This window comes from Triticum aestivum, chromosome 7A (genome assembly GCF_018294505.1).
Source record: "Triticum aestivum cultivar Chinese Spring chromosome 7A, IWGSC CS RefSeq v2.1, whole genome shotgun sequence".
NCBI lineage: Eukaryota > Viridiplantae > Streptophyta > Magnoliopsida > Poales > Poaceae > Triticum > Triticum aestivum.
In genome coordinates this window covers 111,576,627-111,594,336 of record NC_057812.1, presented here as the reverse complement: position 1 = coordinate 111,594,336, position 17,710 = coordinate 111,576,627, and the positions used below count along the sequence as shown (strand labels likewise).

Below are 17,710 nucleotides of genomic sequence, written 5' to 3'. Positions count from 1 at the left end.
TATCTTTCCACTTAATCTTTCTCTAGGAACGTATTGAAACAGGGAGCTACAACGTGAGCTATTTATCTACAACATATTTGCAAAGACAATTTAGACTATGTTCATGATAATTGAGTTCATCTAATCAAATTATTTAATGAACTCCCACTCAGATAGACATCCCTCTAGTCATCTAAGTGAAACATGATCCGAATCGACTAGGCCGTGTCCGATCATCACGTGAGACGGACTAGTCATCAACGGTGAACATCTCATGTTGATCGTATCTTCTATACGACTCATGTTCGACCTTTCAGTCTTCCGTGTTCCGAGGCCATGTCTGTACATGCTAGGCTCGTCAAGTCAACCTAAGTGTTTCGCATGTGTCCCGAGGCCATGTCTGTACATGTTAGGCTCGTCAACACCCGTTGTATTCGAACGCTAGAATCTATCACACCCGATCATCATGTGGTGCTTCGAAACGACGAACCTTCGCAACGGTGCACAGTTAGGGGGAACACTTTTCTTGAAATTTTAGTGAGGGATCATCTTATTTAAGCTACCGTCGTTCTAAGCAAATAAGATGTAAAACATGATAAACATCACATGCAATCAAATAGTGACATAATATGGCCAATATCATTTTGCTCCTTTTGATCTCCATCTTCGGGGCTCCATGATCATCGTTGTCACCGGCATGACACCATGATCTCCATCATCATGATCTCCATCATCGTGTCTTCTTGAAGTTGTCTCGTCATTCATTACTTCTACTACTATGGCTAACGCTTTAGCAATAAAGTAAAGTAATTACATGACGTTTATGTTGACACGCAGGTCATAAATAAATTAAGACAACTCCTATGGCTCCTGCCGGTTGTCATACTATTCGACATGCAAGTCGTGATTCCTATTACAAGAACATGATCAATCTCATACATCACATATATCATTCATCACATCCTTTTGGCCATATCACATCACAAGACATATGCTGCAAAAACAAGTTAGACGTCCTCTAATTGTTGTTGCAAGTTTTTACGTGGCTGCTATAGGTTTATAGCAAGAACGTTTCTTACCTACGCCAAAACCACAACATGATATGCCAATTTCTATTTACCCTTCATAAGGACCCTTTTCATCGAGTCCGATCCGACTAAAGTGGGAGAGACAGACACCCGCTAGCCACCTTATGCAACTAGTGCATGTCAGTCGGTGGAACCAGTCTCACGTAAGAGTACGTGTAAGGTCGGTCTGGGCCGCTTCATCCCACGATGCCGCCGAATCAAGATAAGACTAGTAACGGCAAGTAAATTGACAATATCGATGCCCACAACTACTTTGTGTTCTACTCGTGCATAGAAACTACGCATAGACCTAGCTCATGATGCCATTGTTGGGGATCGTAGCAGAAATTTAAAATTTTCTATGCATCACCAAGATCAATCTATGGAGTAATCTAGCAACGAAGGGAAGGAGAGTGCATCTACATACCCTTGTAGATCGCTAAGCGGAAGCGTTGCAAGAACGTGGATGAAGGAGTCGTACTTGTAGTGATTCAGATCGCGGTTGATTCTGATCTAAGCGCCGAACCACGGCGCCTCCGCGTTCAACACACGTGCAGCCTGGTGACGTCTCATACGCCTTGATCCAGCAAGGGGAGAAGGAGAGGTTAGGGAAGACTCCATCCAGCAGCAGCATGACGGCGTGGTGGTGAAGGAGGAGCGTGGCAATCCTGCAGGGCTTCGCCAAGCACCGCGGAAGAGGAGGAGGACTTGGGAGAGGGGGAGGGCTGCGCCAGAACTTGGTGCGGCTGCCCTTCCACCCCCCACATATATATAGGGGCAATGGAGAGGGGGGCCGGCCCCCTCAGATCCAATCTGAGGAGGGGGCGGTGGCCAGGGGGGTTGCCTTGCCCCCCAAGGCAAGGGGGGCGCCCCCCCCCCCCCTTTAGGGTTCCCCCAAACCCTAGGCGCATGGGCCCTAGGGGGGGAGGCGCCCAGCCCACTAAGGGGCTGGTCCCTCTCCACACACAACCCATAGGGCCCTCCGGGGCAGGTGGACCCTCCCGGTGGACCCCCGGAACCCCTCCAGTGGTCCCGATACAATACCGGTAACCCCCCGAATTATTCGGTGACCGTATGATGACTTCCCATATATAAATCTTTACCTCCGGACCATTTCAGAACTCCTCGTGACGTCCGGGATCTCATCCAGGACTCCAAACAACATTCGGTAACCACGTATATCTATTCCCTATAACCCTAGCGTCATCGAACCTTAAGTGTGTAGACCCTACGGGCTCGGGAGTCATGCAGATATGGCCGATACAACTCTCCGGTCAATAACCAATAGCGGGATCTGGATACCCATGTTGGCTCCCACATGCTCCACGATGATCTCATCGGATGAACCACGATGTCAAGAATTCAATCAATCCCGTATACAATTCCCTTTGTCCATCGGTACGATACTTGCCCGAGATTCGATCATCAGTATCCCGATACCTTGTTCAATCTCGTTACCGGCAAGTTTCTTTACTCGTTCCGTGACACATCATTCCGTGATCAACTCCTTGGTCACATTGTGCACATTATGATGATGTCCTACCGAGTGGGCCCAGAGATACCTCTCCGTTTACACGGAGTGACAAATCCCAGTCTCGATTTATGCCAACCCAACAGACACTTTCGGAGATACCTGTAGTGAACCTTTATAGCCACCCAGTTACGGTGTGACGTTTGACACACCCAAAGCACTCCTACGGTATCCGGGAGTTGCACAATCTCATGGTCTAAGGAAATGATACTTGACACTAGAAAAGCTTTAGCATACGAAGTACACGATCTTGTGCTAGGCTTAGGATTGGGTCTTGTCCATCACATCATTCTCCTAATGATGTGATCCCGTTATCAACGACATCCAATGTCCATGGTCAGGAAACTGTAACCATCTTATTGATCAACGAGCTAGTCAACTAGAGGCTTACTAGGGACATGGTGTTGTCTATGTATCCACACATGTATCTGAGTTTCCTATCAATACAATTCTAGCATGGATAATAAACGATTATCATGAACAATGGAATATAATAATAATAATAACTAATTTATTATTGCCTCTAGGGCATATTTCCAACACAGCATCTATGGTGCATTTTTTTAAATGAGCCCTTTATGTGTTTACTTCCCTCAAAATGGTCCATACGCTTTCCATGTCGCAGTGTGTGTTGCAACCTACACACCCACCACCTATGTAGAAGTTGCTCCCTGAGTAGGCATGGGTGTCCGCCTAGATGAAGGGGTTTTCTCCCCTTGAGACCATGAATTGTAGGGCAACCTTGCTGAGAGGTTTGGCGCAGCCGACGTGGAGACCCCGAGCCAGTCAGCATGGAGGACGACATTCCTCTCCCTTGGTGCGGCCACCAGGGAGAGCCCAAGCCAATCGGGAGCTAATGTGGGATGAGGCTGAGATGGCCGGCCTACTCTTCTCGCTGGAGCTCAAGCCATCATGCCACGCTCCACATTGTTGCCTCTAACTTTGAGCATTCTGTGCGTGGGAGAAGAAGGTGTGACAAAGCTCTACGGGTTTTCTTGCATATTTACCTTTCATAAGTTAACGTGGTGGGTCCATTGGGTCCACATGGCAACACTCCAAGCATCTCCAAGCAACACTTCGATGGGTCAATGCATGCCATGCAAGTTTAGGACCTAATATGAACAAACTTACATAGTTTTGGGACTCAAAACTGCAGTTTCAAAGTTATACGACTAAAATGACACACCTTCAATAGTTTTAGGAGCTAAAACTGCAGTTTGACTACTGACACACCTTCAATAGTTTTCGCAAAAGAAAAAGACACACCTTCAATAGTTTAGGACATAAAACTACAGTTTCAAAACATAAAACTGCAGTTTCAAAGTTATAGGACTAAACTGACACACCTTTAATAGTTTTAGGACTTATGATGCATTTTACTCGAGATGAGATGAGTAGCATGTGCATGTTCAATCAGTGGTCATGTGTCTGCCACATAGGATTTCCCCACCATGGAGTATTTATTTTCTTTCTCTCTCTCTCCCTCTCCACAAATCACATGCGTGTGACCGAACGTATAGGGAAAGAAGTGAGGGACGTGGTTATGTGGATGGACAAATATAAAGTCAAAACGAACACACTCAGAAGCTGACTGGGCGTGTCCGCGGACGTTTGAGGGGCCAAATTTGTCCACTCCAATTGTACATGCCCTGAGAGATGGAAATACCTAGGTGTTTAATTTTGTTTTATTTTTGCGAATGACCTAGGTATTTAATTCAATGGGACCAAGGACCTAAACACACACAAAATCCAAACCCTAGTGGGCGTGAAACTGCGAACTTGACCACCATCCATGTACACGTGTATAATTCATCATTTTGACCTAAGTGGAACACAACACAAACTAGAGTTGGGTCCCGTCCGAAATTGCCATTTTAGGAGCTTGTGGAGTAACTGAAGGACCACGGATGTGGAGTAGCTCGCATGAATCTCAACACGTTTGTTGCCTTGGTTTATTGGATGATGTTGATTCTACAGGTCGCCTAATTAAGCTGTTTAAGCTACGCACATGACTGATTTAGTTGCGGCGTTCAAGTAAACCATTAGTCAACGAGTTAAAACTTTACCAGTGCCTTGCTAAGGGGGAAAAGATGTGTGGGCAATGTGGCAAAACGCGTGCCAAGAGCCTGGGCAGCATCACACGGGTCTGATTCACCAGATGCACCGGGCCACTCGTGCACCAGAAAAAAGAAAAGATGCCCCGCTTTCACAGCACGTGCTCGGGTAATTGCAATCTGCCGCCAAACAAAGAAAAAAGCGCATGATAGAGCGAAGAAAAAGGTATGGAAAATTTACGTGTCAGTGAACTAAGCCGCCGCTTGACTCTCTACCCATGATAGACAAAGCAGCCAAAGCGTACCGAGATTCCCAGAACGTGTGATAAAAGGAGTATGGGCTTCTCGTCACGTCCTAGGTTCCTTTGCCCGTTGGCCTCGCTCTCCAGTTCCTACCACGCTTCTAACACGTTGCGGCGAAAAGAGAAAGAGATTTACTCTATCGACGTGCTCAGCTACTGTATATGAACACAGGTGACAGTGACCTTCACCCAGCAAAGGTGAACCTCTACGATTCTCCTACTCCTACCACGAGCGCGCAAAAGCTACAGCAATGATAGCAAAGGTGAACCTCTACGATTCTCCTACTCCTACCACGGGCGCGCAAAAGCTACAGCAATGATAGCAAAGGTGAGCCACTACTGTATATGAGACGAACAAGGCAGTGATAGCAACTGCTGCAATTTGCAAACATGTAGGCATCCTTGCACAAGATGACAAGACCGACCACGTTCTTTAAATCAGCAACCACGCGCGGAAGTCACCAAGGCATACAGGATTCAGTGCTCCCAGAGAGGAATTGGGAGCCATTGGCAGGCCGACAGGTGCCCAGATCTGGATGCTAAATCTTCCTGCGACTCCACGGGTTTGAGTTGGCATGCAGTGGTACTTGGTAGGTGGCTGCAGAGGCAACCGCTGCTGGTGAGGCAATTTTAAACATTGCAGCAGCCGCCTCCCCCAAAATTGTAAACCTGCGGAAAACCACATGAAGAGAAGATCGCTGTCACAGGTCAACTACCGAGAGACAGACAGAAATAATAAAACATGTCAGGCAAATTCATCAAGTTATGCTTATGTTATACACCCTAGGCCTAATCCAGTAATAGTAACTTGGCTCGCCCTTGCTATCGCCCTGCCACTTCACAAGTGTAGGATTTCCGAGGTTAACCATTTTATGCAACAAAAAAAAGGCTTGTCTACAGCTTTGGGTATGAGTACGTACATAAGTCCACCTTCCATGACGAACTTGCTATCTATTGAATTAAACTGCTTAGTAAGAATGCACAAACAAGTGGTTTAGCTCTATCAAGAAACAACTCTATGCACCTCTCGCATAGGAGTAGTTCCTGAGAGGCCGAAAACAAAAGCATTTCAGGTTAGAAGCAAAATAAAACACGGCTGGAATATTAGTGCTTGGGCATACTATCGTACTGATGCAATTATCTGGTGATTGTAGTATTGTGCAGTTATCTCTGTAAAGAAGCCATTTTTGGGTGAGTTGAATTGTTAATACAGGAGTAACATCGCTCTGTCAGAAGAGAGCGGAAAATTTGTAGAACACTGAATGCCTGTGACAGTAATAAACTCCACTTACGTATTCTTGGAGCCTTCAATGTAAGTCAATCGTAGCTTGGACCATATGTGGCTACAGGTGGTCCATATGAGTACCTCCATTGATCGCATGCCGAACATTTATCAAGCTTAGTGCAGTTCTCCAGAGTGCAGAACTTACAGGACCAAGATGCGTACTTGGCTTTTGCAATTTTAGGTTTCGCTGTCCCACAAACTTCACAAATTGGTGCCAGAGGCTGCAGATGAAATGTGTTAGAGAACGGGGAGCAGCAGTAATAGAAGTACAGTAGGCCAGCCACTGCACTTCTTTTTCAATGAAAAAAGAACAGATTACAGATGTCTTTGAAAAAGATATTACAGATCATATTAACAGCATAATGTGCAAAAACAAGAAAAGGAGTATCACTTCGGGCCGTTTTGGCACCCAGGTCCAGTTGAACCCGGAATCACAGCCGCCCAGATATGTGTAGAGATCTGTGCCGCACATCACTGTCATGCGAATACAGGAATATTAGACGAAGTATACACTGGCGCCGCACTGTGTACGTACGAGCGGCAGCTAGCGCCAGGGAGGACGGACGTTGGCCTGCTAACGCGTCTTGACGCACCTGTACTCTGGACACGTGGTACAGGTGTTATCTTTGGACGGAGTCAGCCGTTTGTCTGGCCCACATGAAAGGTGAAAAAAGAAAATGTTGGGCGCGTGGTGGGGGTTAGTTCTACTGCCAAGATTTTCTCAGCAGAGGGAGTGCTATTGCTCTGAGTAAGCCACGGCAGAGCTCTGCGGCGTCGCCGGAGAGGTGCGTCTTTGAAGCCGTAGGGGGGGTGCCGCCAACTGGGCATAGATCACCGCGACGGCTCGGGCATGGCGACGGAATTCCCAGTAACTGCAGTCGACAGGTAAATATAGCCTTATCCTCCAAATCCCGTGGTTGTTAAATATTTAGATGCAGTTGGGGATCTGATTTCTGGATGAAATCCACCCACAGTTTACCGATTTACTCGGACGAGGCGTGCAGCGCTACAATTTTAGTGGAAATGGTGTGAGATGGAGATCAGTCAATAGGGCATTCCGGCAGAGGGTCTAGGATGGGGATGGATGATGCACGGCTGAGTGGTGTTGGGGGATTCAGCAGTGGTCATGGTCTCGTCCAGCTTAGTGGTGCTGCTTACGGTGAGCAAATAAGTGTTGATGCCGGTTGGGGAACAGCTTCTGATTTCAGTAAGAGCGAAGGAGATAACACGGATGTGGCTGAGAAAGGGGACGCCCAGATGAACAAGCACCCAGCCATGGATTCTGTCATTGCAGACCAAGCACAGAGTGGAGATGCAACCTCAGCTCATTCTACGGGCAAAATGGATCGACAAGCCCCAGGTTGGACAAGGTAACAATAATTCGTTGAATTCTCTTCCGATGAGTACAGCGTGTAATTCTGCAATCTATTTTTTTCATGTCTGCAACTGATTGAGTGATAAAAAAGTGGAAATTATCTGATTTTTCGCAAAAACTAGGCAAAATTGGTTAGTTGTGGTTGACTGGGGTAACAATATACGACTTATGTTATTAGAGACGAGACTTTTTTTTGCCATGCTTGACCAGGGAAGAGAGCTGGATCTATGGGATGCGCTATCTTAGAGAATACACGAGGGAGAAAGTTCAGAGTCTGTCGGATGTAAGTTTCATTTGCACTAAGCGACCGTGTCATTTGAAAAATTCATTTCTAGATCCATAGGTTGGGGCTGGCCAAATATGTGTTATTGTGTGTGACAGAGCCAGATTACATACTTGGCGAAGTCGCTTGTGTACCAGCTTGTTGATGATGCAGGAGAACAGGGCAGTTCTGCCACACTTCATGAAGGACGAAGAAGAAGACGAAGAGGAGACTTAGATGCCAGAGGGTTTATGTTGAAGTGTATCATTTTGGGTGGAAGTGAAGGTTCTCTAGCAAAGTGGCGGCTGGAGTAATGCTTCCACTACAGGGGAATTGCAGCTGAGAGCGTTTTGTTTCCCCTTAAAGTTTATGCAATGAAGTGTGATAAAACCCATGACATCTAATTATGTTCCATTTGCACCTGGGATGGACAATCTAGAACATAGTGAATCCCTGTGTTTCGAGAACCTTCAAGTGGGGAAGGATGAGCTAGAACTATGTGGAGAGGGAGGAGGAATGGGTGCTACTGGTGGATGAACTTAATCGTGCAGAGGAAGGGGATGGCGGTGGCTGGCTTGGGTTGTAAATATCTAGCTTTGATGGCTGCCGTTTACAATCCGGTGGTCCAGTTGTGGCGCTCTGTTAGGACAGATCCGTCCTCCTCCATCTGTACTGGAGCGGCGTTACACGGGAGATTCGCTGCCGTACAACTGATTGGTGGGCCAGGCCCTGTACTATTAAAACGAAATACAGAAGTGAATACTAGTCTGTGTGAATCATGACACACATGTGGTCCAGATGCTCCCGGGAGCCGAAACGGATTTCCGGTATGACTTATATCATTTGTGTAAATGAACTTAACATACTTATAACAATACATCAAGACAAATAAGTCATATCACTTTGTATTACAATATATTATATTATTAATGTTTTTTATCATAATACTTTGTATTACAATATATTATATTATTGATTTTTTTATCATAATAGTGAAGGGAGTTAAATATACACTGTTGATGCAGGTTAATTATTAGTTACATGTTGCCAGTGTCTAAAAGAGTAACTTGATACGCATCAAAATGCAAGTTGCAAATGTGGCTTCAGAATATCATAAGGAGTCCATTTGTAAAGCGAACTACTGTCACCACAAGTCCAAAAGAGTAACTACATATGCATCAAAATGCAAGTTGCAAATGTGGCTTCAGAATATCATAAGGAGTCCATTTGTAAAGCGAACTACTGTCACCACAGATCCAAAGGTAGGTAAGGATGAGATAGAAAGGTGGGCAAACAAATGTACGTCACAGACATAGAAAATCAAATCAATAGTTCAATTAATCAATTTATCCTAGGGCGTTCCAAGTTCATAAATTATGAAAACTAGATTTCATCTTAAGTTTGGATAAGTCTAATCTGCTCTGGAAGTACCACTTTGATATGGACTCACTATTAGTGCGAACCATTTACATACCCATTACGTTCAGTGCACTTCAAAGACTGCTAATAGATCATAATGGAACCAGCTAGAACCAGCACTGAGTATAAAAGAGAATTTGTGCCTAGCTGAAGAGCTGGCCACCAAGTGTATGTGGACATCAGGTTTTGTATGTGAAAGGGCATGAATGTTTTCTGTAATAGGAACTTCAGTGCAGTGTTGAAAAATAAAGTGGCTGATCAATTTACCTGATTAAGAAGAGTGCAAGCACTACACTCCCACAAAGAACTAAAGTCCGCATCAGTCGTTCTACCAGAAGAGGAATCAGCTCGTGCTGGAACTTGAGATACAGATGAAGTGCTGGGTTCTGCAGAACTACTAGAAGAATCACACCTTGTGTTTTTTGCACGCTTTGTGTTTTTTCCATCCCTTGTTGTCAAGTTAGGTGGTTGCTCAAGAATAACAACATCTTCTGAATCATCGATACCAGAATCATTATGAGATCCGCACCACAAGTCATCCTGCATCCTCCTTTCAGCAGCCATGGCAGCAGCTTGTACTGGACTAAGAGCACTCATGATGGCATTATTTCCACCCAACTTTCTTGGGCCGGACGGCAATAGAGCCCCATTCCTTGCCCGTTTCTGTGCTGCAGTTAGTGTAGCTTGTCGGAGAGATGGTGGTGGTGGATGTATTGAAAATCCACCTAATCGCCTGCCTGTACCATCAAACCCTTGTCCTGGCCCCGTGATACCCTTTGCAACAAGTTCTTCACACTCCTGAATCATCATTATGCATAAGCAACATATAAGCATCTAGCGTTTGATTCGGCGAAATCCTATGTACAAGCACACGGATAATTCTGAAATCCAAATATTGATGTAATCACTTCCATTTGAGCAATTGTTATGGTCAGGTAAGCAGATATAAAAATTGTGATGTTTCTAGCAAATAAATAGAGGGGCTACTAACTTACATGCTTCTGCTAGGACTCGTTCACATAATGATAAGCCAAAACTTAATAAACAAGATCAGTTCCGTCTGCACATTGTTAATGACGACAGCATCCGACGAAAATTTCAGGTTAAATGCCGTTAACCCCAAAATCAACTGAACCAAGTTTCAGTTAACGGGCTAGCTAGGTTGCAAGGGAATATGCACAACATCTGCATTCTTATAGCCTAGTGCACACAATCAACAGATTCCAAGCAACCGGATATATACATACACTGACACTAGTGAACCGCTATACAGGTGGAATCGTAGACATTTGAAGCACCAACACAAGAGCAGAAACGTCAGCAAACGGACCTTGCGGAGTTCGTCCCAGAGCTTGTAGAACTGCGCGTCGTGGGGCCCGCGCGCGTTGTGCGCGAGCTCGTGGAGCATGGTGTCGAGCACCTCCTCGTAGGGGATGAAGTCGAGGTCGCGGCCGTCGCGCCGGAGCCGCAGCTTCACCTCGGCGCCCCGGTTGACGTTGAGCCCCAGCAGCCTCGGGTTCTTCGGCCTAATTAATCCCCAAATAAAAACGGGTCACCCCGGCACACGGTATCTATCGGTCGACGGAGAAGCCGATGTGGGGAACGAGGGATACAGAGGCTAGGGTTAGGGTTTGCTGCTTACGAGAACTCGGAGAGGACCTTGACGCGCCACTTGCGGCGGCGCATGATGGGCTGGACCTGCTTGGCGACGCGGTCGAGGAGCGCGCGCGCGGCGGGCTCCTCGGGCTTCCGCTTGAGCGCCCGGATCTCCCACACCTTGTGCAGGTCGCCCACCTCCATCGCCGCCGCCGATCGGGCGGCCGCGCGATTTGAAAGCGATTGGGGGGTTGGCGGCGGGCGAGGCGGGCGGGAGACGAGGGGAGGCGGGCGTTTATGCCTGTGGGCTGTGGGAGGGAGGCGGGCGCGCCTGCGGGGGGTCGATTCCCCGTCGGCGGATGCGTCCAGGGGATTTGGGGAGGATTTTCAGAAAATGGCAAGCAAACCCTCTCCCCTTCTCTCTCTTTTTTTCTTCTCGTTTTGAACGGCTCGATTCGTCTGAAACTCTGCGCCGGAGTTCAGCTTCAAACATTGTACGTAGGAGCAGAAGAGCGTACTGAGATTCGTGTTTTACTGGAATTGTGATCTGGATCGTCTTTCACTTCGTTATCCGAAGCCTTTTGCAAGCTTTTGGTGACATGAGAGGAGTGTGTACTTCGTGGCAGCATATCGGCAAATGGATCGTCTCTCTCTTGTTTTCCTCTACGTGGCATGTTGACATGGATGTTCTAGAGATAACGCAACAGAACAAACATATAGTTGCGGGTGCTTTTGATTTGCGAGTGAGCTCTGTGATTTAGTAGGCCCCAAAAATGTGCGGTGTTCCCAAGTTGCTGAAAAACGGCCTCGCAAAAAATTGCACCATACATTTTGAAAAGAAGACATCACGTACATATAAGTTATTGAAGGTCAATATGCAACGAGCCGTCCTAGCTCAGTTGGTAGAGCGCACGGCTTTTAACCGTGTGGTCGTGGGTTCGAATCCCACGGACGGCGTCTTCTTTTTTTGCTTTGGTAATTTTATATATTATTGGTTGGAATCGTCAGGCAACCAATTTTTTTTTCGTTTTTGGAATCAATCGTCAAGCAAGGGTAGCCATGTTTGAAGGTGGATGATATCGCAAAGTAGCTCACAAAACCAGTTTTGTGTACCCAAATGTTGCAATAATAGTTTCTTCCCGTCTGGACAATATGCCATTCAAATGTTGTAAAACTAGAACAATGTATGTATAGTGGACCTGTGTCGCTCTCCTCCCAATGGTGGCACAGGGAAACCCTAGCCATCGTTGCTCGTCGCTCCACCGCCCCTCCACTTTTGTCACTGCCGAAAAAATCCCGTCCAGATAACTCCATGTTGCCGACGGCAACACCAGGTTGTGTTTCCTCGGTTGTGGTTCTTCGGCGGCCTTCTCCTATGATGGTTCTAGACCGCACAATGGTCCAGGTGCTATTCCTCCACCTTGTCCTATTGACATGGAGTGATGTAGACCGAAGCTCAAGGTGAGACTCGATTCGTTGTTGGGGCCCGATCTTTCACGACACTCCACCACCAGCAGTAGCAACCTCTCGCCCGTGCACGCGATGTACACGAAGTAGAGGGTTTGAACCTTGTGGCCCAGCACGAGAAAACCAATCTCGACGAAGGTACTCACGCGCAAAACAATTTTCACGAAGAGAAATCGCAAAACAGAGGTTTTCTGAAGATCCCTCCAAAATTTGATACGGGTGTGTCTACCCTGAAAAACACATTGTGTCTATTTCATATAAAAAATAACCTGCTTTTACATGGACCGGACCTAGCTATTTATAGAAATAACTTGGAAGAGGCACGCACATATACCTCCTAAAGGCTGGACTCTTTCTAGATGCCTTTTACATCTAGGCAAGCATGCAAAGACCTACTAAAATAAAGTTTGACTATTTTATTTGATTACTCCTTGATCTATTTTTTCCAACATGGCGGCCCCCACCCAGACTCATTTAAACTCATGATCTTCCACGTGATAAACTTCCATCTGCGTGTGACTTTTGGTCGTTCAGGTGGCTATAACCGTCCAAAGAAATAACTAACGTGATTTATTCCCTTTGAGAAGGAATTAAACTCTTGCACATCCACGTAGTACACAACTTGATGGCTTCTAATTGACTTTTGGCTGGACCCACACCCATGCATGTGTGCTCCTTCACGTCCTGATTTAGGGGAATATAGAAACATAACTCCATACTTGCTCATTATTTGTACAACTGTGTCACGCTTAGATGTGATGCCTACAAATCCATCTTCATCTTGAAAAACATCTGTAGCATATTCAGTACTAGATGAATACGTTGTTGTATCAACAGTGATCATCGCACTTAAATTACACGCAGCCATATCATCTCTCTTGAAACGAAACCGTCCTCAGTTTCGAGTTGATCTCAACAATATTTTTATTTGCAGACTGAACGACGACGATAGTAACAATTGCAGCAGCTTCGGCCTTCTTCCTTTCTTCTTCTTCTTGCTTTTTTATCTTCTCAAGATGTTCTTTCCTCCATGTAATGAAACGCTCCTCATCCATGGGCACAAGATTGCACTTTTTACCCTTCTTGACAGTATATGTGTGTGTGTGATAATCATACACTACATCATGCTCTTTGTACCATGGCTCACCCAACAACAAGTGGCACGAAACCATCGGCGCTGGAATCACATCGCACAAAACCTCGCAAAAGAATTTTCCCAACAAAAACGGTACCTTAGTTTGGTGCGTGACAGTGAGCTCTTCATGACCCCAACGGAAAAAGTATGGTTTTGGATGTGCTGTTATTGGTATCTCCAGCTTCTTCACCATCTCGATGCTTGCTGCGTTCATCAAATTCATGTGATGAATCGTCATAGCACATGATCTCTCTCTCACTACCACACGGGTGTGAAAAAGGCCAGTCCAACGACCTTCCTCCTCCAACTGAAATCCATAGCTTAACTTACTGAATAACGATGCACTCGCCATCTTCTCCGTAGTGCCGTGAACAACCTGGCGCTCTGAATACCACCTGATGTAGACCGAAGCTCAAGGTGAGACCCGATCCGTTGTTGGGGCCGATCTTTCACGACACTCCACCACCAGCAGTAGCAACCTCTCGCCCGTGCACGGGATGTACACGAAGTAGAGGGTTTGAACCTTGCGGCCCAACACGAGAAAACCAATCTCGACGAAGGTACTCACGCGCAAAACAATTTCCACGAAGAGAAATCGCAAAACAGAGGTTTTCTGAAGATCCCTCCAAAACTTGATACGGGTGTGTCTACCCTGAAAACACATTGTGTCTATTTCATATAAAAAATAACCTGCTTTTACATGGACCGGACCTAGCTATTTATAGAAATAACTTGGAAGAGGCACGCATATGTACCTCCTAAAGGCTGGACTCTTTCTAGATTTAAACTAACTTGCCTTTTACATCTCGGCAAGCATGCAAAGACCTACTAAAATAAAGTTTGACTATTTTATTTGATTGCTCCTTGATCTATTTTTTCCAACATAGCGGCCCCCACCCAGACTCATTTAAACTCATGATCTTCCACGTGATAAACTTCCATCTGCGTGTAACTTTTGGTCGTTCAGGTGGCTGTAACCGTCCAAAGAAATAACTAACGTGATTTATTCCCTTTGAGAAGGAATTAAACTCTTGCACATCCACGTAGTACACAACTTGATGGCTTCTAATTGACTTTTGGCTGGACCCACACCCATGCATGTGTGCTCCTTCACGTCCTGATTTAGGGGAATATAGAAACATAACTCCATACTTACTCATTATTTGTACAACTGTGTCACGCTTAGATGTGATGCCTACAAATCCATCTTCATCTTGAAAAACATCTGTAGCATATTCAGTACTAGATGAATACGTTGTTGTATCAACAGTGATCATCGCACTTAAATTACACGCGGCCATATCATCCTCTCCTCCTTGAAACGAAACCGTCCTCGGTTTCGAGTTGATCTCAACAATAATTTTATTTGCAGACTGAACGACGACGATAGTAACAATTGCAGCAGCTTCGGCCTTCTTCCTTTCTTCTTCTTCTTGCTTTTTTATCTTCTCAAGATGTTCTTTCCTCCATGTAATGAAACGCTCCTCATCCATGGGCACAAGATTGCACTTTTTACCCTTCTTGACAGTATATGTGTGTGTGTGATAATCATACACTACATCATGCTCTTTGTATCATGGCTCACCCAACAACAAGTGGCACGAAACCATCGGCGCTGGAATCACATCGCACAAAACCTCGCAAAAGAATTTTCCCAACAAAAACGGTACCTTAGTTTGGTGCGTGACAGTGAGCTCTTCATGACCCCAACGGAAAAAGTATGGTTTTGGATGTGCTGTTATTGGTATCTCCAGCTTCTTCACAATCTCGATGCTTGCTGCGTTGATCAAATTCATGTGATCGATCGTCATAGCACATGATCTCTCTCTCACTACCACACGGGTGTGAAAAAGGCCAGTCCAACGACCTTCCTCCTCCAACTGAAATCCATAGCTTAACTTACTGAATAACAATGCACTCGCCATCTTCTCCGTAGTGCCGTGAACAACCTGACGCTCTGAATACCACCTGATGTAGACCGAAGCTCAAGGTGAGACCCGATGCGTTGTTGGGCCCGATCTTTCACGACACTCCACCACCAGCAGTAGCAACCTCTCGCCCGTGCACGCGATGTACACGAAGTAGAGGGTTTGAACCTTGCGGCCCAGCACGAGAAAACCAATCTCGATGAAGGTACTCACGCGCAAAACAATTTCACGAAGAGAAATCGCAAAACAGAGGTTTTCTGAAGATCCCTCCAAAACTTGATACGGGTGTGTCTACCCTGAAATACACATTGTGTCTATTTCATATAAAAAATAACCTGCTTTTACATGGACCGGACCTAGCTATTTATAGAAATAACTTGGAAGAGGCACGCACATGTACCTCCTAAAGGCTGGACTCTTTCTAGATTTAAACTAACTTGCCTTTTACATCTCGGCAAGCATGCAAAGACCTACTAAAATAAAGTTTGACTATTTTATTTGATTGCTCCTTGATATATTTTTTCCAACATGGCGGCCCCCACCCAGACTCATTTAAACTCATGATCTTCCATGTGATAAACTTCCATCTGCGTGTAACTTTTGGTCGTTCAGGTGGCTGTAACCGTCCAAAGAAATAACTAACGTGATTTATTCCCTTTGAGAAGGAATTAAACTCTTGCACATCCACGTAGTACACAACTTGATGGCTTCTAATTGACTTTTGGCTGGACCCACACCCATGCATGTGTGCTCCTTCACGTCCTGATTTAGGGGAATATAGAAACATAACTCCATACTTGCTCATTATTTGTACAACTGTGTCACGCTTAGATGTGATGCCTACAAATTCATCTTCATCTTGAAAAACATCTGTAGCATATTCAGTACTAGATGAATACGTTATTGTATCAACAGTGATCATCGCACTTAAATTACACGCAGCCATATCATCCTTTCCTCCTTGAAACGAAACCGTCCTCGGTTTCGAGTTGATCTCAACAATATTTTTATTTGCAGACTGAACGACGACGATAGTAACAATTGCAGCAGCTTCGGCCTTCTTCCTTTCTTCTTCTTCTTGCTTTTTTATCTTCTCAAGATGTTCTTTCCTCCATGTAATGAAACGCTCCTCATCCATGGGCACAAGATTGCACTTTTTACCCTTCTTGACAGTATATGTGTGTGTGTGATAATCATAGACTACATCATGCTCTTTGTACCATGGCTCACCCAACAACAAGTGGCACGAAACCATCGGCGCTGGAATCACATCGCACAAAACCTCGCAAAAGAATTTTCCCAACAAAAACGGTACCTTAGTTTGTTGCGTGACAGTGAGCTCTTCATGGCCCCAACGGAAAAAGTATGGTTTTGGATGTGCTGTTATTGGTATCTCCAGCTTCTTCACCATCTCGATGCTTGCTGCGTTGATCAAATTCATGTGATCAATCGTCATATCACATGATCTCTTTCTCACTACCACACGGGTGTGTAAAAGGCCAGTCCAACGACCTTCCTCCTCCAACTGAAATCCATAGCTTAACTTACTGAATAACGATGCACTCGCCATCTTCTCCGTAGTGCCGTGAACAACCTGACGCTCTGAATACCACCTGATGTAGACCGAAGCTCAAGGTGAGACCCGATCCGTTGTTGGGGCCCGATCTTTCACGACACTCCACCACCAGCAGTAGCAACCTCTCGCCCGTGCACGCGATGTACACGAAGTAGAGGGTTTGAACCTTGCGGCCCAGCACGATAAAACCAATCTCGACGAAGGTACTCACGCGCAAAACAATTTCCACGAAGAGAAATCGCAAAACAGAGGTTTTCTGAAGATCCCTCCAAAACTTGATACGGGTGTGTCTACCCTGAAAAACACATTGTGTCTATTTCATATAAAAAATAACCTGCTTTTACATGGACCGGACCTAGCTATTTATAGAAATAACTTGGAAGAGGCACGCACATGTACCTCCTAAAGGCTGGACTCTTTCTAGATTTAAACTAACTTGCCTTTTACATCTCGGCAAGCATGCAAAGACCTACTAAAATAAAGTTTGACTATTTTATTTGATTGCTCCTTGATCTATTTTTTCCAACATGGCGGCCCCCACCCAGACTCATTTAAACTCATGATCTTCCACGTGATAAACTTCCATCTGCGTGTAACTTTTGGTCGTTCAGGTGGCTGTAACCGTCCAAAGAAATAACTAACGTGATTTATTCCCTTTGAGAAGGAATTAAACTCTTGCACATCCACTTAGTACACAACGTGATGGCTTCTAATTGACTTTTGGCTGGACCCAC

General features: G+C 45.5%; 1 protein-coding gene and 1 non-coding gene across 2 annotated transcripts; one reads left to right on the top strand and one right to left on the bottom strand.

Annotated features, from left to right (window-relative positions):
- Positions 1-5,296: 5,296 nt before the first annotated feature.
- Positions 5,297-11,283, bottom strand: LOC123150871 (DNA-dependent metalloprotease WSS1). The gene is made up of 5 exons (XM_044570689.1): positions 10,917-11,283; positions 10,605-10,800; positions 9,542-10,072; positions 6,226-6,439; positions 5,297-5,602 (listed from the first exon to the last, which is right to left on the bottom strand). The coding sequence occupies exons 1-4, from the start codon at positions 11,072-11,074 to the stop codon at positions 6,251-6,253; spliced, it is 1,074 nt and encodes a 357-aa protein (XP_044426624.1). The 5' UTR covers positions 11,075-11,283; the 3' UTR covers positions 5,297-5,602; positions 6,226-6,250.
- Positions 11,284-11,754: 471 nt separating this feature from the next.
- TRNAK-UUU (transfer RNA lysine (anticodon UUU)) lies at positions 11,755-11,827 on the top strand. Its single transcript has one exon. It is a non-coding gene; the product is annotated as a tRNA-Lys (tRNA).
- The last annotated feature ends 5,883 nt before the right edge of the window (positions 11,828-17,710 follow it).

Coding starts and splice junctions, on each gene's coding strand:
- LOC123150871 (XM_044570689.1), bottom strand. CDS start 11,074: ATGGAGGTGGGCGACCTGCACAAGGTGTGGGAGATCCGGGCGCTCAAG. Junction 10,801..10,916: donor AAGGTCCTCTCCGAGTTCTC/GTAAGCAGCAAA, acceptor GGGATTAATTAG/GCCGAAGAACCCGAGGCTGC. Junction 10,073..10,604: donor TCTGGGACGAACTCCGCAAG/GTCCGTTTGCTG, acceptor ATGATGATTCAG/GAGTGTGAAGAACTTGTTGC.